Source organism: Branchiostoma belcheri, unplaced genomic scaffold, assembly GCF_001625305.1.
Source record: "Branchiostoma belcheri isolate BF01 breed outbred unplaced genomic scaffold, Haploidv18h27 scaffold61, whole genome shotgun sequence".
NCBI classification, from domain to species: Eukaryota; Metazoa; Chordata; class Leptocardii; order Amphioxiformes; family Branchiostomatidae; genus Branchiostoma; species Branchiostoma belcheri.
Genome location: NW_017804254.1, coordinates 830,742 through 855,380, shown reverse-complemented (window position 1 = coordinate 855,380; position 24,639 = coordinate 830,742). Strand labels below are relative to the sequence as shown.

Here is a 24,639-nt window from a genome sequence, read left to right as displayed (position 1 = left end):
AATTTTGATGGGCTTGATACACAGTTGATATTTGCCAATGTAACTGGTGCTGTACAGGGAAAGATCATTGTAGCTTTCACTTGAATCACCATATGTTTCTCTATCATGGATGCTTTGTTTTGTGAACACCCTTTCCCTACATTATTTTTGAATTTTACTTTATTTTGTTGCAGAACATTGCTGAGAACAGTGCAGACAAGTTACTGGTAGGAGAGTCCTGTGATGACAAGAGTGTGGCTGTCCTCCAGGACTCTGCACCAAGTCCCTCCTTACCTGTCAACGGGCCACAAATCCCTGCTGCTAACCCTGGTAAGGCTCTTGTGTTGTGTTGTTTGTTTGTTTTATTTCAATTTCAATTTTCAATTTCATTCTAATGAAACAACATAGCAGGAGTATCTAGTGCACCTGAATTGCATTGACTTTATATTTTATACTTACTTACTTACTTATCCTCTTCGTCCCTTGTGAGACATAAGGCCATGACTTTCTTCCTCCATCTGGGTCTGTCCTGCGCCATGTTGTTGACACTTCTCCAGTTCAGACCCATGGCCGCCAGGTCGTCCGACACCGTTCTCCTCCATGTGGTCTTTGGTCTGCCTCTTTTCCTCTTTCCTTCTGGCCTCCAGCTAAGGGCGACTTTGGGGATCCTGTTGTCAGGCATCCTCAGTACATGCCCTAGCCACTTGAGTCTTCTGCCAGTGATCTCAGTGGTGAGTTTCCTACAGCCAGTTCTGTTGTAAAGTTCGGCGTTGGAGATCTTGTTTGGCCAGAAGACGTTGCAGATCTTACGTAGACAACTGTTGTGAAATGAGTTGATCTTCCTCATGTCTGTCTTCGTCATTCTCCAACTCTCCGAGCCATACAGAAGGACGGATTTCACATTGCTGTTGTAGAGTCTGATCTTGGTCGTGAGGCTATACTGCTTCGACTTCCAGATGGTTTGTAGTCGGCTAAAGGAACTTCTTGCTTTGTCCAGGCGGGTTTTAATGTCCTTTTGTGCACCATCTGTAGCACTCATAACACTTCCCAGGTAAGTAAAAGCGCCTACACCTTCCAGTGCCTCCCCGTCTATTTTGATGGGAGGGTTTGCTGGAGTGTTGATGTACATTACTTGTGTTTTCTTCTTATTAATGTATAAGCCTGTGCTTTTGCCACGGTCGCTTAAGCGGTCCGTCTTTTCCTGGAGTGATTTGCGAACAGATGAAAGGACGGCAAGATCGTCGGCAAAGTCGAGGTCCTCAAGGTAAGTGTTCAGTGTCCATTTGATGCCACGAGGACGGTCTGACGTGGTTTCTCTCATTACCCAGTCAATAGTGATGAGAAACAGGATAGGGGAGAGGATGCAGCCCTGTCTTACACCAGACTTTACGTAGAAAGGTTTGGACAAACTGCTTTCCGTGATGACACTACATTCGAAGTGTTCGTAGAATTTCCCTATCATGGAAACTATCTTCTGTGGAATCCCATAGGCTCTTAGTATCTTCCACAGGCTCTCCCTATGTACACTATCAAAAGCCTTTTGAAAGTCAATAAAATTTATCAGCAGAGGGGAGTTCCATTCAACACACTGTTCAATGATATTTCTGAGAGCAAAGATCTGGTCTGAGCAACCACGAGCTTTACGAAAACCTGCTTGTTCTTCTCTCAACTTGGTGTCTAGGGCACTGTCAATCCTTATAATCCAATCATTATATTTTATGGATACACAGAAAAAACACAGGGTAATTACAATACGGATACACAAATAGGACATGGAAACACAAAGACATTAAGCCTGCATCTGCATATTTATCCACAGCCTTTGTTGAAATTACTTTTTTTTTTCTCAGCTCCAATGGTGAAGACACATGCGTCTCCAGGCTGGCCGACGCCCGACGACTGCCATCGCATCAAGAAGATAAACGTGCAGACCTTCACCAGCACCTGGCTGTCTGTTACTGCTAAGGACGTCAAGTGAGTAGTTTTACACATGGACCAGAGTAGAAAGGTAACATTTGCAAAGCAAATGCATCATGTTCACCTATGCATATAGTCTGCTCTGTTAATTCTTACTCAAACACATTCATATACTGTATGGAGTCTAAATCCTTCCTGCTATAAAATTGCAAAATGAAGAATAGTTACCATGGTGACAGACGCCTGGTTCAGGTCATTGACCTTATTTGTTTGGAGAAGAAGAAAAGGAAGAAACTGAGCAAAAACAATATGTTTTCATTTGGTAAACATAAATATATTATAGGTGTCAAAGTGGTCATGGTTGTTGACTCAGAACCTGAAGGTTCTGGGTTCGAATCCCTTGCAAGCCTTCGTGATGCGAACAAAAGTTAGTAAAATCTCAGTTGTACTGAATATGCATCTTTTCACCCTCAAAGTTTGTTAACTGACGTGACTGCATTCCTATCTTTGCAGCATCCACGATCACATCAACTTCAAATCCAAATTGTCAGGCCCCCTTGTGGAACCTGTGTGTACTGCAGATGTAGTCAGTATGCACACCCTGGACCACCTAGACGGTGTGGCCAACCGGTCCTCTCTGAACTACGGGCCTGAACTGGGACTGAAGGAAGTTCTTCAGGTAAGGCAACAGTTGTAGTTTGTCAAACAGTGCAGCAATTAGTTTGTTATCTGACTCGTTATGCCTTACATGTACTTTGTGGAAGTCTTGCTAATGATATATAAACTGAAGTTTCTTTGTTGAAACACTGCGAACTAAAAGGTTGTTCTTTAAACCTCATGCCTTTTTTTTACTCTTCCCCCCTCAGACGGTTGGTGGTGACATGCAGCAGGCAGAAGAAGTCGGGACACGGATAGCAAAAGCTTTAGCAAAGGTTGATATTACTAACTGTACTTTTTTAGTTAGCAGATCTTACAAAATACATGTAGATCAGAAAAGGTTCTTAGACCTTCTTGCCCGATGCAAATACAACAATTGAGGCATCTACGTATGTACATTTTATATGGTTTTTGGTTTAGTGGCCAAATGTTATATGCTTGACATTTTGCTATAGTTTTTATGGAACGTTGAGTTTGAAATGCTATGTGGCTTGATTTCTTTACTGCATGTCCATGATACATGTACTTCAGTTTTGTAAAAGTTTTTATGGAACGTAGTTGAAATGTCATGTAGCTTGATTTCTTTACTACTTGTACATGACAATGTACTGTTATGTTTTCTATTCTTAGAATCAAACATCCTGGATCCTGCTGAGCATGGCGGCCCTGTACTGGCGGGTGGAAGGGAACGGTGAAATGGCGATAGATTGCCTACGTCAGGCACTGCACTTCTCCCAGCACAGAATGAAGGTAAGCTGTGCTGATACATTTATACAGGAAAACAATCTTTGACTTGATGAGTTTGTGTTAGTTGGTATTTGTATTGCTGAATACTGTAAATCACTTTATATGTGCAGCGGCAAAATTTTTGGGTCTGATATAAATGGACATGTTTGCTATATACTGCATACTACAATTGTACATGTATATGTTTGCGGTGGCAGCAGGTGCAGAGGAAAGAAAGTCAGCAAATTATTTGTACAGAAGTGACCACGAAAACCGAGACTATAAAAGTACCGCAAATATAAAGTGATTTACAGTACACTATTATGATCATGATATTAGCTCTAGTGTTAGTTATGACGAAGCAAGGTTACAAACATACACCCCTTCTTCACATGGCCCTGAGTAGTATCTATTGCTGTACCAAGGAAAGTCGCTAGGGGGTCCAAAATCTAATCATTTTCTTTGATAGGTCAAGGTCTAACCACTTACCAAATGTTATGACGATCTATCCAAAGCCTCTTGAGATATGGTGGTAAACCAAGTCTTAATGCTACCAAAAACATAACCTTCTAGGCAAAGATAAATAATATATTGTGCTGCACAGGAACACAGGGTACCCTACAGTAATATAGAGCATGTAATGTGTTGTACCCCAGGATGTTGCGCTGATCGGAATGGCGAACATTTTCCACCGGACGGGCCTGTGGCACGACGCACGCGTGGTGGCCCAGATGGCGGTCGAGATCGCCCCACATCTCGTCGTCAACCACTTCACACTTGCCAACATTTATGCTGCTATGGTGAGTCTGTCTGTCTCCATGTGTTGGATTCTAGGAGAACTTAGGGAAATGTCATTGGTACTAGATCGTGGTGTTGTGTGGCATAGCGGTAGTGTCTTCAGCTCGAAACCAAGAGGTACCGGGTTTGAACCCCACCTTGTCACCGATCTTGTGCCCTTGAGAAAGGCACTATACACGACTTTTCTCACTTCACTCAGGTGTAAATGAGTACCTAACTTTGATTAGGGACGTCCCTCGGATAGGATGTTAAGTGGAGGTCCCATGTTTGGGGAGAGCCACACCCCACGCATGTTAAAGATCTCTGGAAAAAGAGTAGTGGCATACCCTGGTGTGCGATGGTCCAAATACTCATCTGATTATTCACTACGGACTCCAGGAAGAGTAGTGTGAAATTCACACTAATGGAGATCCTAAACAAACAAACAAACAAACAAACAAACTAGTAGTATAGATAAGTTACTTGAAATGGTCACCAAAATATTTCCTAGCTTTATTCACGTCCCCAGCCTACAAAAAAACTGCATTTCAACACCTCCCAATTCATTCATACTCCACTTCACACAGAAAAGAAATCAGACCCAACAATAACAATACTAAAAGTAGCAGTAGTAGTCATTTTACTGTTTATTATTATTTTATCATGTTTTGTTATCTATGTCCTTGCGATTAGCCCTCAGACATGATGAATTCACAAGTAAGTAGATCCTAAAGCATTATGATTTGTCTTATATCATTTTTTTCCAATCTCGATATCTGACAGTTTTCCACTTCAGACATTGGTATCCATACATTTTCAACTACATACTCCCTTACTCTCCAACTCATTTCCTGGCTGATTTCTTAGCTGGTGTGATTTTGCCCTCTGTTTTACTGTAATGCACTTAATTATATGTTCACGGTAGCAAAAGTTTGCAGTCTGAGAAAAATGGACATGTTCGCAAAACTATATGTTTGTATGTGGTGGTGGCAGGTGCAGAAAAAAGAAAGTCGGAAAATCATTTGTTCACGATAATAATAGAATCTTTACTTGCATGTTCATGCCCATGGGGCTACATTATGTTTTGTAAATGCATACATTAGAGTGTGATGTTGCATGTGTATCATACTGAGTAACATAATACAAAGGATAGGAAGATAAAAGAACAACATTATGATAAAAGTCTCACTAGGGATTACTAGAGAATATATTCTAACTAATCTACAGGTAGGTCTAGAAGATTTCTTCTCTTTTTTTAAAGCAACTGGAGATAAATTCACATAGTTTTTTTATTGTGTGGTCATTACTGGTGGACATGAGATGACAGAATACCTCTTTCTTTGCTCTACCTTTATACAGTGTGTCTATTGTTCTAAATAGTATGCCACATTTGGCGTCGTACAATTTAATGATAAGTTCGCATTACAGAAGTGACCAAGTAGAACATAAAAGCACCGTGAAAAAAATCGTGAATAGACCCATTTGACTTTCACGGATCGCATAAACTGCTTACGTCACAGGGGGGACACTTCGAATAGAAACTACGTCACAGGGGGGACATTTCGAAAGTTCCTTTCGCATAAACTACATACGTCACAAAACAAAATAACCTTAAATTATTGTACGGAATGCCACCATACAAAGTTGGTGCCTGTTCTCCTGTCATTTCCGCATATATTACCGAGAAAATAGACACTTACCTACCATTTAGTAAAAAAATGATCTGCCAGGGGGGACACCGAAAGCGCAAGCCACATTCGACTTCAGCGTTCTACAATGATGTTCTTTCGAAATGTCCCCCCTGTGACGTAAGCAGTTTATGCGATCTGTGAAAGTCGAATGGGTCTGTTACATTTCTACAGTATGTATCGCTGCTCATTGTCCCCTTGCCTGTGTTTCCCAGGGCGACATTGACCGAGCGCTGAAGTACTATGAGCTGACGGTTATCCTCCAGGGAGAGTTTGCCCCCGCCATGGAGCGTCTCCGGACCCTGCAGTGTAACATCCTCATGAAGAGACAGAGAGAAGCAGAGAAGGACAAACAGAAAGATGCCAGAGGATAGTCCACACAACATTCTCAATCTTCACATCTTCCTTATTAAAGCATCATGAGATAGCATTGACCGAAATCAAGTCTTTGTTTTAAGTTTAGATCATCCAAGCAGATACTATGGAGCAGTTTCCTGCATGTTGAACAGTCGCCTGCCATACAATTGTAAATCATGCAGAAACAAACATGAACATGAAAAAAACAACTTTTTAGCTTTTTTCCAAGGCCAGTATTTTTTTCATCTAGTCTTATAAAAATCTACTGTAACAGTATATTTTGATACACAGGCGAAATTTTCTTGCCTTGGCGAGACTATGTTGCATCATGACATCCAAACTCACAGTAACAAGCTTATCTTCTGTTCTTCAGCTGTCAAGCAAGTACACAATATCCAATCAGCACAGCAAGGCGTTGAACACTCTGTCAATCACAGTAATGTCTTCATCTAGTTGACCAATCACATTGAGTAAGGGACAAAAGGTTCTGTCATACTCTTTCAGGAAACTACCACAGAATATGGTCAGTCTAGTAGCTTCTCAGGAGCAAGCAAATGCCTCTGTGAAGTGTTGGATTTCATTTTTGTAAAAAAATTCAAGGGATACTAACTGATGATTTTTTTAATATATAGATTTTGCAGTAAGAATTTGGTGCATCTACATTATATGTGTTATCCACACAAGGGCAAACCTCAGTGTGTTACAAAGACTCCAAAAAGTGTGACGATAATTCATACAGTAACTGTATTTTCTTATTCATGTGGGGTTTTATCAGGTTATTATGTTAATTCTTAGAAATGGTTGAGAGAATATAAGGTCAGAGGTAAAAGGTGAGAGGTAAAAGAGCAAAGGTGAGGTCACACAGCTATGTACATTGGGAGTGCAATAAAAGAATATTCAATGTTTGATTTCTTGTCTGCCTTTTCATTAATGTTTTGATATTTGTACCATGCTTGATATCTGCACTATCTGTGCATGGTAGATAAAGATATGAATATCTTAATGATAGAATATATGAATAAGTATAATGAACAAAACCTGAAAACAACAGTTGAAGAAGAAGTTTTGGATGAATCTATTTAAATCTTTATTGACTTCTTTTTTTTTCAAAATCAACACTCTAACACATTTCTAAACCATATGCAATTAGTTAACAATTGTACTTACTGTAAAATAACCTTGCACCATAAAGCCACCATAGTTTAGTTTAGATAGTTTATACCATATACAACATCCACTTTTACAATAACCAACTTGATTGATACATACATTATTTTCGCTGTTAAAATAACATTATATAATTTTCTCTCTCACAAATTAGATAGATCAAAATACCGTATTTACAGATGTTGACTTGTGCGACAAAGTTAGTGTTTTTTTTAACAAAAAGCAGCTGTTTATAATGGCCAGAAGTAAATAATACTTGAGCCCATTCTCCGAAAAAAAATCAAGTCTGCGTACGCGTGTTCGGGCACGAGAGGTTGTCTCAGTTAAAAATGATTGTCTGGAGTTTGTACCACTTAGTATCCAATATAGGCTTCCCAAGGCCACTCGGTCTTACCTATTGGAAACAGTCTTGCAGAAAAGGTCTACATTTTATACCAAGGCCACACATGCGACAGCATGTGAAGCTAACGGAAACGAACTAGTTTCCACGAGTTCTCAGAAAAATATTTATTCATAAAGAATAAGAATTTGAGGAAAGTTTGTTTATGAAAATAACGTTGCATTTTGTTGCACACGCCATTGTGAGCTAGGCTCATCGGACGTTTTTTCTCGACATATTGTTTATATAGCTTTTAGCATTTAATACCTTATTGTTCACCTCCAATGCTATTCGTGGAACTTGGGTCTAAAATCCAATAGGCTTAGAATTAAATGCTGAAATGCAAAATAATACACAAACACATATTTTATGACTTTAGTTTTTCTGGGAGCCTATGTAGGACACCGATTCTTCTGTCACAATAGTTGGAAGATTGTAACATTCGTTTTGGTTTTGTCCAGTGCAGTGTACATTTATCGCAGGTTCGTAGCGTGCGTCCCTGATATCCCCTACAACCTGGGCATTGACGTAGTCCGGAATGGTTTCATACTGGTGGTTTTCAATGTCGTCTTCCGTTGCTCTAGATCCGCTTCCAGTACGGTTTCTAACAAAATCCACCTCTGCTTGTGCATTGTAATAGTCTGGGATCGTCTCGTAGCCGTTTGCAGCGTTTACATCACTGAATTCGTCGTCATTCTCATAGTGATTGCTCTCGTTGCGTTCGAAAACCTGGAGAGAATTCCAGCCTTTGTTTAAAACTGGAGCCGATGTCTGAATTCCGGATAGCAGGATGGCTGCTTGAACGCCGCTAACGTCAGACACTTGAACAAAGTTTTTCAGCCACTTGTTGCGCTCACTTCGCAAGCAAAGATACAGCACAAAGGCAATAGCGACGACTGTCACGACATGGCTGCAGACGATTGTGACATTGATGTGCAAAGTAACTGGTTGGATGACGAGGTCATTTTTGTCATGAGATGACAACAGGTAAACGTAGTCAACTTCCTTCAAACCGTCGCTACTTGGGCGAGCCGAGGTTGTTATTATGTTGTCTTTTTGCCCTGCGTTAGAAGTCACGGTCAAAAAGGCGGTGTCTGTTCCACTGGGCATGTGTGGTGCTGTGACTTCGCAAGTATAGCTGCCTGAATCCAGCACTGAAACTCGCGTGAGCCGCAAAACCGAAACGCAGCTTCTGTTGTAGTTTGAGAGGAATTCCCGCCTGTCTTCGCGGAACAAGTCTTCTAGTGTCCAGGTTTCAACCGACGAAGTGGTACTGTTTGGCTGAACCCAGGTAAAGTTGAGTCCCGCCATGCAGTCCGTCTGGCAGGTGAAGGATACACCATCGCCGGCTCTCACGGTCTGGTTCCCGGGGACTACTTTCACTACTGCCGGTTCCTGACATCGGAAATCTTCGACAGTGGCGATCTCATCAAGCCAACTGCTCGTTTTATCACAGTTGATATCCCAGGCTTTCGACGTGGATCCCTCTGCAATCCATCCTCGGAACCCCCACATCTTACAGTCACAGATGACAGGATTTTGCTGATTCCGAATTGAAACGGAGAAAATGTGCCTGATTTGCCACAGATCGACAGGAAAAAGTTGTATAGCATTTGTGTCTAATGAAACAAATTTTAAAGTTGAAAGCAAACCCAGTGCTAAAGGTAGGCGTTTAAGACGATTTCTGTCCAATCTCAGAGAAAACAGATCTTGAAGCCCAACGAAGGCATACACATGGATGTAGTCAATGACGTTGTTCTGCAGGTTCAAATATTTCAGCTTTCTTAGACCCCAGAAAGTCTTTTCTTGGAGGCGCTGAAGGCTGTTGTGTTGAAGTACTAGGGTAGAGATACTGTTGACATGTTGAAAGCACATCGGAATAAGTTCTTTGACTCGGCATCGTTGTATCGTGATTTCTTCTAGATGAAGTAGCGAGGGAAAATCCTCTTTCTTTATTGACTCGATGTTTTGTAAGAATAGGAAAAGCCTACCTGTGTTCGATGGCAATGAGTACGGGATAGTTGTATAGATATGTGTTGCTGTTTCACCACACCTAACGTGAAGTAACATGCGTACTCTTACACAGACACAATGGTTTAAGTCGACGCAGGTGTCGCCGAAAACAGTGAAAGGCACCATACAGAGAAGTAGAAGGCCTATAAATATTTTCATGTTGATTCAATCACACGCAAGTGGACTGCAGCTGGTAGAAGTGATTCTATAAAAGCAGAGAAGAGACTCGTTGATACGTACTTTATGTTTTCCTCTTCGCAGGCGTCTTGGAGCTGTGGAGTTTATCTCTTGCGAGGAGCGCTTATACGCAATGGAAGCGTTTTTACACAGGGTAAGGCTCAGTACTCCGGGCAGTACTCCGGGCACCGTAGAGATACCAGCGAGTCCACGATGGTCTGACTACCCAGGCTGAGCCACAGACAGTGATGTTTGTGTCACACTAATAAGACTAATAAGCGCCTGAGACATGTAGTGCCGACTGGATGTAGGAGAATACCAGTGACAACACTCACCCAGGAATCGTAACTGCCAAAGGATCGATCTAAAACACAAACGCAGGCGACTGGCAATGGCAAACTGGTTCTGGAAAGGACTAATAATTTCCTGCTTGTCGTCATCCGTCACGCAACAAACGCATAGCACACACGTGTACATTAGTCTGGAGACCTACATAGTACTGCAATTGAATAAAAAGGAATATTCATGTAAATAAATGTCATGAAATGAACTCTATTTCGGATGCAAGAGGCATGCGTAGTGCGAACCCCAGATAGACGTGTATCTAGACGGGGTTAGAGAAGCTGGTCACTTTTTATCTTTGTTTTTATAATTATGATTAAAGCATCATGGAGATATCATTGACCGAAATCAAGTCTTTGTTTTAAGTTTAGATCATCCATGAAGATACTATGGAGCAGTTTCCTATATGCTGAAAAGCCACCTGCCATACAATTGAAAATCATGCAGAAACATACATGAACATGAAAAAAACTTTCAGCTTTTTTCAAAGGCCAGTATTTTGTTCATCTAGCCTTATAAAAACCTACAGTATATTTTGATACACAGGCGAAATTTTCTTGCCTTGGCAAGACTATGTTGCATGCTGACGTACAAACTTACAGTAACAAGCTAATCTTCTGTTCTTCAGCTGTCAATCAAGTACACAATATCCAATCAGCACAGCAAGGCGTTGAACACTCTGTCAATCACAGTAATGTCTTCATCTAGCTGACCAATCACATTGAGTAATGGACAAAAGGTTCTGTCTTACTCTTTCAGGAAACTACCACAGAATATGGTCAGTCTAGTAGCTTCTCAGGAGCAAGCAAATGCCTCTGTGAAGTGTTAGATTTCATTTTTGTAAAAAAATTCAAGGGATACTAACTGATTTTTTTAATATATAGATTTCGCAGTAAGAATTTGGTGCATCTACATTATATGTGTTATCCACACAAGGGCAAACCTCAGTGTGTTACAAAGACTCCAAAAAGTGTGACGATAATTCATACAGTAACTGTATTTTCTTATTCATGTGGGGTTTTATCAGGTTATTATGTTAATTCTTAGAAATGGTTGAGAGAATATAAGGTCAGAGGTAAAAGGTGAGAGGTAAAAGAGCAAAGGTGAGGTCACACAGCTATGTACATTGGGAGTGGAATAAAAGAATATTCAATGTTTGATTTCTTGTCTGCCTTTTCATTAATGTTTTGATATTTGTACCATGCTTGATATCTGCACTATCTGTGCATGGTAGATAAAGATATGAATATCTTAATGATAGAATATATGAATAAGTATAATGAACAAAACCTGAAAACAACAGTTGAAGAAGAAATTTTGGATGAATGACTTTAAATCTTTATTGACTTCTTTTTTTCAAAATCAACACTCTTACACATTTCTAAACCAAATTAGTTAATTGTATATGTACTTACTGTAAAATAACCTTGCACCATAAATCCACCATAGTTTAGTTTAGATAGTTTATACCATATACAACATCCACTTTTACAATAACCAACTTAGCGTTGATACATACATTATTTTCGCTGTTAAAATAACGTTATATAGTTTTCTCTCTCACAAATTAGATAGATCAAAATACCGTATTTACAGATGTTGACTTGTGCGACAAAGTTAGTGTTTTTTTTTCAATAAAAAGCAGCTGTTTATAATGGCCAGATGAAATAATACTTGCGCCCATTCTCCGAAAAAAAATCAAGTCTGCGTGCGCGTGTTCGGGCACGAGAGGTTGTCTCAGTTAAAAATGATTGTCTGGAGTTCGTACGACTTAGTATCCAATATAGGCTCCCCAAGGCCACTCGGTCTTACCTATTGGAAACAGTCTTGCAGAAAGGGCAAGGCCACACATGCGACAGCATGTGAATTACTAACGGAAACGAACTAGTTTCCACGAGTTCTCAGAAAAATATTTATTCATAAAGAATAAGAATTTGAGGAAATTTTGTTTATGAAAATAACGTTGCATTTTGTTGCACACGTCATTGTGAGCTAGGCTCATCGGACGTTTTTTCTCGACATATTGTTTATATAGCTGTTAGCATTTTATACCTTATTGTTCACCCCCAATGCTATTCGTGAAACTTGGCTCTAAAATCTAATAGGCTTAGAATTAAATTCTGCAATGCTAAATACTACACAAACACATATTTTATGGCCTTAGTTTTTCTGGGAGCCTATGTAGGACACCGATTCTTCTGTCACAATAGTTTGAAGATTGTAACATTCGTTTTGGTTTTGTCCAGTGCAGTGTACATTTATCGCAGGTTCGTAGCGTGCGTCCCTGATATCCCCTACAACCTGGGCATTGACGTAGTCCGGAATGGTTTCATACTGGTGGTTTTCAATGTCGTCTTCCGTTGCTCTAGATCTGCTTCCAGTGCGGTTTCTAACAAAATCCACCTCTGCTTGTGCATTGTAATAGTCTGGGATCGTCTCGTAGCCATTTGCAGCGTTTACATCACTGAATTCGTTGTCATTCTCATAAACCTGGAGAGAATTCCAGCCTTTCTTCAAAACTGGAGCCGATGTCTGGACTCCGGATAGTAGGATGGCTGATTGAACGCCGCTAACGTCAGACACTTGAACAAAGTTTTTCAGCCACTTGTTGCGCTTTCGCAAGCAAAGATATAGCACAGAGGTAATAGCGACGACTGTTACGACATGGCTGCAGACGATTGTGACATTGATGTGCAGGGTGACGGGTTGGATGACGAGGTCATTTTTGTCATGAGATGACAACAGATAAACGTAGTCAACTTCCTCCAAACCGTCGCTACTTGGGCGAGCCGAGGTTGTTATTATGTTGTCTTTTTGCCCTGCGTTAGAAGTCACGGTCAAAAAGGCGGTGTCTGTTCCAGTGGGCATGTGTGGTGCTGTAACTTCGCAAGTATAGCTGCCTGAATCCAGTACTGAAACTCGCGTGAGCCGCAAAACCGAAACGCAGCTTCTGTTGTAGTTTGAGAGGAATCCCCGCCTGTCTTCGCCGAACAAGTCTTCTAGTGTCCAGGTTTCAACCGACGAAGTGGTCCTGTTTGGCTGAACCCAGGTAAAGTTGAGTCCCGCCATGCAGTCCGTCTGGCAGGTGAAGGACACACCATCGCCCGCTCTCACGGTCTGGTTCCCGGGGACTACCTTGACTCCTGCCGGTTTCTGACATCGGAAATCTGTGGCAATCTGAACAAGCCAACTGCTCGTTTTAACACAGTTGATATCCCAGGCTTTCGACGTGGATCCTTCTGCAATCCATCCTCGGAACCCCCACAGCTTACAGTCACAGATGACAGGATTTTGCTGTGTCCGAATTGAAACGGAGAAAATGTGCCTGATTTGCCACAGATCGACAGGAAAAAGTTGTATAGCATTTGCGTCTAATGAAACAAATTTTAAAGTTGAAAGCAAACCCAGTGCTAAAGGTAGGCGTTTAAGACGATTTCTGTCCAATCTCAGAGAAAACAGATCTTGAAGCCCAACGAAGGCATACACGTGGATATAGTCAATGACGTTGTTCTGCAGGTTCAAATATTTCAGATTTCTTAGACCCCAGAAAGTCTTTTCTTGGAGGCGCTGAATGCTGTTGTGTTGAAGTTCTAGGTTGGTGACACTATTGACATGTTGAAAGCACATTGGAATTAGTTCTTTCACTTGACATCGTTTTATCGTGATTTCTTCTAGATGAAGTAGCGAGGGAAAATCCTCTTTCTTTATTGACTCGATGTTTTGTAAGAATAGGAAAAGCCTACTTGTGTCTGATGGCAATGAGTACGGGATAGTTGTATAGATATGAGTTGCTGTTTCACCACACCTAACGTGAAGTAACATGTGTACTCTTACACAGACACAATGGTTTAAGTCGACACAGGTGTCGCCGAAAACAGTGAAAGGCACCATACAGAGAAGAAGAAAGCAGGTAAACGCTTTCATGTTGATTCAATCACACGCAAGTGGACTGCAGCTGGTGAAAGTGATTCTATAAAAGCTGAGAAGAGAATCGTTGATACGTACTTTTTGTTTTCCTCTTCGCAGACTTTCTGGACCTGTGGAGGTTTTTTTGGGGGGGGGGGCGCTTATACGCAAGGGAAGCGTTTTTTTTAACACAGGGTAAGGCTCTCTCGTTCGCTCCTCCAACACCTGACGACAAAGTCTCTCCTCGAATACAGATGCTGTCCCGTAGGCTAACTAAAATGAAACCGACCCGGCATATGCATGCGCTAATGGACCTGGGCGGGCGGGCAGTACTCCGGGCACCGTAGATATACCAGCGAGTCTACGATGGTCTGACTACCCAGGCTAAGCCACAGACAGCGGTGTTTGTGTCACACTAATAAGACTAATAAGCGCCTGAGACATGTAGTGCCGACTGGATGTAGGAGAATACCAGTGACAACACTCACCCAGGAATCGTAACTGCTAAAGGATCGATCTCAAACACAAACGCAGGCGGCTGGCAATGGCAAACTGGTTCTGGAAACGACTAATAATTTCCTGCTTGTCGTCATCCGTCACGCAACAAACGCGTTTCACACACGTGTACATTAGTCTGGAGACCTACATAGTACTGCAATTGAATAAAAAGGAATATTCATGTAAATAAATGTCATGAAATGAACTCTATTTCGGATGCAAGAGGCATGCGTAGTGCGAACCCCAGATACACGTGTATGTACACGGAGTTAGAGAAGCTGGTCACTTTTTATCATTGTTTTTATTATGATTATCATCATTATTATTATTAGTAGTAGTAGTAGTAGCAGCAGCAGCAGCAGCAGTAGTAGTAGCAGTAGTAGATATACATGTAGTAGTAGTAGCAGCAGCAGTAGTAGTAGTAGTAGTAGCAGCAGCAGTAGTAGTAGTAGTAGTGGTAGTGGTAGTAGTGGTAGTAGTAGTAGTAGTAGTAGTAGTAGTAGTAGTAGTAGTAGTAGTAGTAGTAGCAGCAGTAGTAGTAGTAGTAGTAGTGGTAGTAGTAGTAGTAGTAGTAGTAGTAGTAGTAGTGGTAGTAGTAGTAGTAGTAGTAGTAGTAGTAGTAGTAGTAGTAGTAGTGGTAGTAGTAGTAGTTCTTTTTTATTTTTAATCTCATGGGTCACTACATAAAAGACACAAAGCCACTTGAGGTTAAGACTTACTTATATACTGATTTTTACTTGTTGCTGACTGGCACTGGCGTAGAAATCATTTCAAAATTCTCTCAGGTTTTCCCAATATAGTCACCCCCTTCATGCATGTTAAGATTACAATCTATCCATTGCAATGCGTGTGAATTGATACAGAGATACACATTTATAAGCACGCGTCTAGCTGATTCAGTTCATAGCATGCTATGGTTATCTAGAAAGTACTATGGTATCACCCAACTAGAAAATACTATGATATCACCTAGACAGAAAATACTATGGTATCACGTAGCCAGAAAATACTATGGTATCACGTAGCCAGAAAATACTATCCGATGGTATCACCAAGCTAGAAAATGCTATAATATCACCTAGGTAGAAAATGCTATGGTATCACCTAGCTAGAAAATACTATGGTATCACCTAGCCAGAAAATACTATGGTATCACCTAGCCAGAAAATACTATGGTATCACCTAGCCAGAAACTACTATGGTATCACCTACATGTAGCTAGAAAAAATATTAGGGTCATAACGCCTCCCGAGCCTGGAGTCAGTACCGCAAGGACAGAAGTATCCAATTTTAACGCCTGGGCAGTTCGGGTGATTGAATCGGAGCGGGCAGGGCCCAGGCGCTAGCTGGGCAGATTTGAATCCGTAATCCGACACAGACGGCTGCAGCTAGCGGCGAGGGCCTGGCTGGAGGGCAGGGGCCACAGGTTGGGTGTGTCGTGGAGAGGCTGTTACTGTTACAGTATTAGACTGAGAGCTTTTGGACACAGCCACAAGTATTATAAGCTGACACTGAACCACGCGCTAGCTCCTAAGACGATCATTAGGAATACCGGATTGAATGCGTACCCGTAAACTGGTACATCTGAATTCGACCAAGCCGAAGCTGTATGGAAGGTACGTTGGAACCATGAGCAATGATAAACAATGCATGGCAAATGAGTACTTTCTGTTTTCTATTCAAGTAGGTATAGCTCGTATTGTAATAAGCTCGCCTCACAGTTACATCTCTTTGTCTAATTCTACAATCATCAGAGTGCTATGTGTCAGCAAGAAAGGTGCTAGTTGTTTAGTGTATGGTCTCAGTAGAGACATCATTTATGCCTAAGGCAGTTTTCAACAGTGTACCGGAATGCTAAAAACGGTATTATTCGTTCGAGCTAATTACGTACAGCAATTCCCATCACAGGTCCAAATACACGGAGCATGGTAGAGAAACATAAATCTGCACCAAGTGCATATAGCTAATGCACAGCCTTCTGTCGATATAAGCCATGGGCAGACGTGACAGTTTAACCGTTTTGGAACGTATATCTACTATAACGAAGTATTGAACAGGTAAAACATGCCTGAACCTATCGGGAACACGGTGGAAAGGGTCACAGAAGGCTGCGCATGGGTTAACGTTAATCGATCATGAACAGTGTTTGTTTTCGTCAGATGTGACGACCATGGTGTCATTAACAATGGCTGTTAGCATTGGGTATACAGCATGCAAAGGCGTGATAAAGATAGGTCTCTTGTCTGTGTAATGTTGGTGAGTTGAAGAGTACTAAGTTAGATTGTAGGAATAAAACAGCGATACAAAAAACTTTGGGACTTCAAAATCAGTTTGATAAGAAATCATGTCCAGTGAATTGAATTGAGGAATGTAAGACACGTTTTCATTCCCATTACCGTGTAATGTAAAAAATATGACTTTACCTTCATGTTATATAATGAGAAAGAATCACAAAAAACGGTATAATTTCTGGATCATTTTTCAATTCACTTAAATACCTCTAGCTCTATGCCTAGAAGTGGCCAAAAATAATTGGCCGTGCACTGAGCGATACCGTTAAAAAAAATTAATATTGACCCAAACCAAATGAAACTTCAACAAGTCAGCATGAAGAAAACGACACCCGTTACGATATTGTATTGAATTCTCTGTTAAAACAAATAATAAAAAAAAGTATGGACTATGTAACTCCGCTGGAATTGAATGAAGAATATTATCAACAATTATAGGATCTCCCACAGCATTACGGTAGAACCACTCTCCTATTTACGCGTCCCTTCCCGGGAATTGATTCCGGGAATCAGCGCTAATGGAAAGCGCCATAACGATGATGGGTCCGTGGCCGTGCGGGGTCCCTGTTCAATACGCGCGGTACCTGATGGATGGGTCGGGGTGTCGTGGTTATGTGACGGATGTCTCCAGTAATCCTTCCGACTGAGTCTGGTGTTTGTGTCGGGGATATGCCGGGTCACAGGGAGACGCGTTGGTTGGTTGGTTGAAACTTTGCAATGCTTCAGTATATTTTTTATTGTATTGACGTTTATTCATGATACCATTGAATCAAATGGTAAGTACTGCCACAAAACCTGGTATTTATCGATGTTATACCTATAGCTACTTGACCTTTTCTTAAAAAAAAACACAAATTAAAAGGGACTATTCAGTAATTTTTTTCCCAGTAAACCCTGTGATTTACTTTCTTTTCTGTGGTAACGTGGTCTTTCTTGAATACGAGAGACTAACGAAAAGATGACACGAATTCATTAAAGAAGGTATTAAAGTACAGCAGAAATTCTCTGTGAACAAATGGTGATGCAGACGTTTCTTTCACCTTCTAGGCGTGAATATGTTTGCCCTCATTGAAGTCTGTGCTTGTTTCTCCCGCCCCATACTTCACGCTTGGTTTGCGGAGTTGCTGCGGTACATTCATCTTACCGTACTTATGATGCCAGGCCAGGCCTTCTGTACCGCGATACATAATTACAGAATGAAAGGTCAAACGTAATTCATCGGATCCCATTCCTGTTTAATCCATTATATCCATGATAAACACCCCCAGCGCCCATATATTGTACGTAATAAGACAGAGCTTTCAGATAAAATTATATTGGTGCCGTCCACGGTACTGAAAAATCTGCTGGTAGACGAACTCACTGGACATTTTTGTGTAACGGATATCTTTAGTAAGGCCATGTTGATTTGATTATATGGATGACATTCGCGCGTGCATTTTGTCCGTTTCAAAAAAAAGTTTTCGACCACACTGTAAATCGACAGTACAAAATGAGCGAATATATGTCGTATGTTGCAAATAAAGTATTGGAAAACGATACTAATGTCATAGAATGCCGTAATCAATTCAGGAAGAGGGAAATGTGAAGATATAAAGATGTCTATTATTATTCGCCATTCCATACTCTGTGTGTTTAGTCATTTGTTCAACCTTTATGACCGCTTAGATTTTTTTTGCCAAACTTTTTTTTATTCGCACGCTCGCGTCAGTTTTGGGGTTCCCAGAGGATGTCATCCATATAATCAAATCGACATGGCCTAAGTTAAAACATAGAGTCACCAAAAACCGTTCATTATAATTAAGAATAATACTATATATAAATTTATGCCAGGCTCTTTTTTTAAAGTTTTGGCTTTGTCTGACCTTTGATATCTTAAGGAGTAACTGTATTTCGTGTTAAGCAGTTAGATCTAAATGACGACAGCTCACTTGCTATGTCATGGTTACAGCCAGGATAAAACTATTATTCAGTTATATCGATAGAACTGATGTTGAGCCACGTTGAAGTATTGCTCCATACATTCTCTCAAGGTACTTGTACATTCGTGTCACGCGTGGACAATTTTCATCACCGTGCGATGAAACGAGCCACATACACAACCATCCCCAGCGTACCGCCCACCATTAGTACACCAGTCTAATGCTGTCGGAAGTTTGAAATGGCTGTTTCGGCACGGCACATTTCAATTTGCCTTTAAATGATCAAATCGGGCGTGGGGAAATGGACTAAAATGGAGCGTGTCAAACCTCGTTACGTTTGACGTCAAGGAGGTGGGGCCGGTTCTGCGGCATCTTGTAGGGAACCGGGGCAAAGCTGAGTTTTCTTAGCTCGGATTATTTTCACCTGACATCGTCTTCTACAGAATGGTCACCACCGGGAGATGGAGCTGACCGGAGATTACCGATGTCTGCCGACTCGTGACGGAAGGACGACTTTTGCCGAGAGTTAGTCGCCGACGACGTGGAGAGAAAAATGGTGTTAGAGGGATCTGCAACATGCCTGAAGTACCTTCTGTTCGCCTTCAATTTTATGTTTTGGGTGAGTTTTCTTCTTTATTGATTGTATCAGAGAAATGTAGCTTTAATGATTCTGTTTTGAACATGTGAGAAAACAGTGGTGTCTAGTGATACTCTTCCTTTAGGCAATGGTCTTTTTTGCTGGGAACATTATGTAATCTTTTTCGCCTTCAATTTTTATGTATTTGGTAAGTTTCTCCTTTATTTCTTGTATCGATGTATCGATGATCATTTTATTTCAAAACATTCTAACACAATTCAAGTGGTTACACGTTGGTCTGTGGGAGGGACCGTTGGTGTACAGCAAGAGATTTTCGTCTCTGGCAATGGCCTTTTTGGTGACAATATTATGAAATGTCTTTTGGAGAGAATGGCGAATCCAAAGGATTTTTCAGATGTTCGGAATGTATGTGCATTTGTCATTTAGATATGTCCAATTGTAACTTTATTTTAAGGTATTTTGATGTCTTGTAGGAGACGACGAGTCAAACTGTGGAACTTACATTTTGGCTGCTATTGAATCATATGCATATTTCTGATAGTTAATGCAACACAGGGCTCATGACAAGGCATTGTTCATACTGCAATATTCCACCTCATGACAGTGGTCACATTGCAATTGCATTATTCTATTTCATTATCCAATCTTCAAATTAATAAGAACATTGCTCACATTATCATGGTAACCTTGTCGCCATTCCTGAGCACGAGCCTTCTGTGGTTCATCCCCGGATTTCACAAATAGCGATCCCGTGTAGGAGCCGCCCCCGGGAGGCTCTGCTGATGGATGAGAAACAATCTTCATCTCCCCGTCCTGCAATATAACACGATCAGACGGGCCGAGTGATTAAATCAGTCCCAGGGATCTCTCGGGCTTTACACAAGTTGATTAGAGCGCGCCAGCTGGGGCCACGTTCGTACCCAGAACAGCAAAGTTGGCAGAAAACGGAGAGGATACACTTATTGAGGGATCTATCTGTCATTACGTGGTTATATTTGTGTCTGATATAATCCCATTCAAACCACTAACTCTTCTTCTGGAAGGACGTAATTTTCTTGCGTAATCATTTCCACACATGCAAATTTGTGACAAATGACAGAAGAAGAATATTCTTTGCGTCGTTTGGATCTGTAGCTGTACCGCGTTGTGATGCTTCAAGTGGTTTTGAAGTGATGATTCAAAGCTGAATTTCTTTATAGTCTGATATAATCCCATTCAAACCACTGACGTTCTATGTCTTCTTCTGGAAGCTAGGGCGTAATTTTCTTGCGTAATCATTTCCACACATGCACATTAGTGACAAATGACAGAAGAAGAACATTCTTTTTGCGTCGTTCGGATCTGTAGCTGTTCTTGAGGTGGTACCGCGCTGCTTCAGGTGGCTTTGAAGTGACGATTCAAAGCTTTAAATTTCTAAAGAACGTGGCAAGGTGGTCTTATGGTTAGGGTTGTTGACTCAGAATCCGAAGGTTCTGGGTTCGAATCCCTGGCAGGCCCCATTATTGACAGGTGTGCGTTAGGAAAGGCACTTAACAACTATCTCCTCGGTTGCCTCAGGTGAATCTGAGTACCAAGCTTCGGTTAGGGGCGTCCTCTCGAATAGGACGTACAGCACCATAAAGCAAGATCAAACCACATCAAAAATAGCATGGATCCTCCCAGGTATAAGTGGTTCAAAGATGATAGTCTAGTCTCAGGGTTGACAAGTTGATAGTTACCTGTTTTGTTAATCCTTCCACAAACGTGGCAATTCTTAATAAATAACAAATAACGTTGTGTCAAGCACTTATATTGCACAGCAGTTTGCAGTTTCCCCACGAACGCATTAAGCCACTACGAAATCTAACGTTACCAAATTGCGGTATTACCAAAATTGGTTCGTTTTCATCATGCACGGTGCTTTATGGTTTTACCTTAATGATATGGGTGCGTACTGCACTGACTACACACGCTGCTATTGGCCAGGCACATTTAATCGATGAGAAATATCAGTTATAAGCAAAACTATATATAAATCTATCTCACTGCTTCTATGCAATTTCTTTCCATAATCTAAAAAGCTACAGCTATATCGCTATATCGAGTTGGGGATCAGTGTTGATTTTATGAAATTGTGTAGGGCCGGACGACTGAATTTGTCCATAGTCTAAAAATTTCCAAAATCAAGCGTGGAATGTGTGCTGAAGTTTTGACCCCTACTAATTCATAAAATTAAAATTTTACAAACTTTAAGATTATCGTCGTCACTGCGTTTCATATGTACAGGAACGTGCGTCTTCAGGTTAAATTCACAATTCAAAATTCCTAAGAAGCCAGACAAATATTCATCCAAAATACCGATAAACGGCTTTAGTGTCCAGTCTTGGTCTTAAAGTAGATAAACCAAACGTTAATACAAGATTTATCTTTATCCCTTCCTGGCGCCGAGAACACGGTGCCGAGAAGCCTGGCTTATACATGCGGGGCGCTGCCCTGAATGATGGCGGATATATTTTCATTCAAAGCGGTAACGACTGTTCCTGACCCCGTGTCTTTTATTGAATGTTTTGCCTGACACGAGGGTCAACCGCCGTGTATCTATACACAATCACGCTGGACGGGCCATTGCCGCTGTATTGGACACGAGAGATGGGTTTCAATCAACCAACGAGCAGTCAGATTGTTTCAGTCGTGTTTTCATTTTCAATTTTGCTGGAACAAAAATGAGGTCAGCTTGATAATAGAATGATTTTACGGTTAGGCCACAGCACGTAATTTTTATGGATGACATCAGCGCGCGCATTAGTTTTTGCCTGATTTTGAAAAAAAAAACATCAAGAAATTGTTTTGCCCTCTGACGGTGGTCAACATGTCTAAAATGGGCAAATATGTTGTAAATGCCTATCGGTTCGGAAACCATCAGGAATCCAGCAAACATGAGGCACATTGGTTCGCGTTTGATCACAAATATTGACAGCTGACATGTTCCATCGCATCTCTTTTATTGCCCGCCTTCAAGATGCCTTTTTTCGCCCTTACGCATTAGATTCGGAGTCTGTGGAGGATGTTATCCATAAGATTTACTTGCTGTGGCCTTATGACTTAAAGGTTTATGATTTATTCACTGCACAAATTCGTATCTTTAAGCTCGCCTTTAAACATGCGTAAAGGTATACAGCTTTAAGATGCACGTAAAGAACAGATTTCATGCATTTTGTCAATGTCAAATTTGTTTTGTGGTGTGCATTGTTAAAATGAATTTGTCAACTAAAATTGAAGATAACTGTTCACTATTGCTTTATCATTTCCAAATGTAATGTTCTTGCAATGAGGTTTTGGGCATGGATATAATACAATATATTGTTTACATTATATTTTTTCTTAATTTTTTCTGTCACCCGAATCAGTTTATGTATCTGTATCGGTATACCCGGTATAACCGCCCTTCGGCGTAACACACCAGCTTTGCAGGCACGCGGCGCGGCGGCAGCGTGCTATATCACACCGAACGACCTGTTACACACAACTGTTTGACGCAAGCTTTCTAGTGATGATGGCCCAACTGTGCTTGGTAGTTCTGGGAAAATACCAGTTTTTGAACTCCTCAATTCTTGGGTAATAACACTGATATTTCAAGGCACGTCTGTTTCTTATTCTTTTCCGGGCTGGTATTAGATACTAGTACTTAATGGTTGGTACGTCCACCATTTTTAGTCATTTTGTACATCGTCTGGACATTTTTCGTCTGTCTTCCAGCGACACCCACTGTAGGTTTCTTTTCATTTCCGTTACACCACTAGCACCCCTTTCAGTATTCAGACCACACAAATCAGTTAAGTAGTAAAGTATCCCTGTGACCTCCAGGGCCGTCCGTCTTGCATGTTCCAATGTCGTAAAAGTCAGCGCAGGCTTAGTTTATTGAAAGTTCTCCGGTACCCGGCGTTCCCGGATCATAGCCATCTGGCGGGGTGATGATGTTTAAAGCCGGGGCTCGTCTGAGAACGGAAGAAGACCCATATCCATAGCTATAACTCTGGGTTGGAGATACTAGTAAAATGTATGAATAATTACATGTATACTGTTGCTGAAGGGTGACATGAGAATTAGGGTATACAACCATGACATTGGCTCAGTTTTAGACGTTTTCAGTTTCTTTGTACATACTTGAGATACGAGTAATAGCGAACGATATATCCAACAGTTTCCGTTAGCATCTGTCACCAGATACTAATAGTTTAACTGCTTGAAGCACTTTGGAATACAGATCAGAAGGTACGTACGTAGGTAGCTTCTTAACCTTCTCCCTGCTGCATAACACTGAAATTATTACAAATTTTGGGCCAAATAGCTGCCTTTTGGTGTCTGCAAAACAGCATCAACTAGAGTTCCCCGATCTCATACCTTCGCCAAATGATGTTAATCTTTATGACTGACAAATTATAGATTAGATTATTCCCCCCTGATTTAACAAATAGGATCCTAATTTTCATGAATCATATCATTTTATCATATTCTCAACCAAAAGACAATCTTAACAATGCCATTCTAGCATTTTCTCATAAATTATGCAAATGGAGCCCTGATTTGATTACATTATGTTTAATGATGGTCACCTTCACTTAACTTTCAATTACCACAAGTATGAAATTCCAGGCAGTTATCATTACATAATTATAAGATTTTCTCATTAATTATGCAAATTAAGTCCTCATTTCCATAATCAATATCTGTCTGTCTTTCTCTCGTTCTCAATTACCAATGTCACAAGCGTCAAAAGTCCAACTATGGAATGAAGCTGATTTATAGAATTTCTCTATAAATTATGCAAATTACATCCATATTTGCATAATTGTCAAATAATTATATCAAGCATCACGTAATCTATCTAGATACCAAAAATCACGACGATCCGTCCACCGGTTCTCGAGTTATATTGAGTTGAATATTTTCAAACATATAGTCCTGCAGTTCCAGAGCAAGCCGCTAGGGGGCCAAAACTCACGTCACTTCTTCCCCAGCACAAGAGCTACCTACCATCCAAATTCCGTCACCTTAGCATGTTTAGATCATGAGATATAAAAACCGGAAGTTCAGCTGCAGTACCATAACAAGCCGCCAGGGGGTCCAAAATCTAATCATTTTGAGGTCTCATCAAGACCTACCCACCTACCAAGTATCAAGACAATCCATCAAGGCCTTCTTAAGTTATCGTGTTGACAGACAGACACACACACACACACACACACACACACACACATACACGAAC

At 40.9% G+C, this 24,639-nt stretch overlaps 4 protein-coding genes across 8 annotated transcripts in view; 2 read left to right on the top strand and 2 right to left on the bottom strand.

Moving 5' to 3' along the window:
• The window catches only part of LOC109482866 (tetratricopeptide repeat protein 17-like), a 31,254-nt gene extending 24,245 nt beyond the window's left edge, over window positions 1-7,009 (top strand). For all 5 annotated transcript variants that reach the window (XM_019785719.1, XM_019785715.1, XM_019785717.1 and 2 more), the window contains 7 exons: window positions 174-309; window positions 1,830-1,953; window positions 2,410-2,575; window positions 2,763-2,828; window positions 3,184-3,303; window positions 3,936-4,079; window positions 5,960-7,009. In XM_019785719.1, coding sequence (XP_019641278.1) covers window positions 174-309; window positions 1,830-1,953; window positions 2,410-2,575; window positions 2,763-2,828; window positions 3,184-3,303; window positions 3,936-4,079; window positions 5,960-6,118 — 915 coding nt within the window. In that variant the 3' untranslated portion in view covers window positions 6,119-7,009. The remainder of the gene's footprint in view (window positions 1-173; window positions 310-1,829; window positions 1,954-2,409; window positions 2,576-2,762; window positions 2,829-3,183; window positions 3,304-3,935; window positions 4,080-5,959) is intronic.
• A 1,013-nt stretch (window positions 7,010-8,022) lies between these two features.
• On the bottom strand, window positions 8,023-9,162 carry LOC109482850. The gene has a single exon (XM_019785691.1). The coding sequence runs from the start codon at window positions 9,160-9,162 to the stop codon at window positions 8,023-8,025; it is 1,140 nt and encodes a 379-aa protein (XP_019641250.1).
• Window positions 9,163-12,339: 3,177 nt separating this feature from the next.
• Window positions 12,340-13,806, bottom strand: LOC109482848. The gene is made up of 2 exons (XM_019785690.1): window positions 13,654-13,806; window positions 12,340-13,473 (listed from the first exon to the last, which is right to left on the bottom strand). The coding sequence occupies exons 1-2, from the start codon at window positions 13,804-13,806 to the stop codon at window positions 12,340-12,342; spliced, it is 1,287 nt and encodes a 428-aa protein (XP_019641249.1).
• Window positions 13,807-16,034: 2,228 nt separating this feature from the next.
• The window catches only part of LOC109482929 (CD9 antigen-like), a 12,813-nt gene continuing 4,208 nt past the window's right edge, over window positions 16,035-24,639 (top strand). The window contains exons 1-2 of the mRNA XM_019785825.1: window positions 16,035-16,199; window positions 19,240-19,415. Of these exons, the coding sequence (XP_019641384.1) occupies window positions 19,350-19,415 (66 nt within the window). The 5' untranslated portion in view covers window positions 16,035-16,199; window positions 19,240-19,349. The remainder of the gene's footprint in view (window positions 16,200-19,239; window positions 19,416-24,639) is intronic.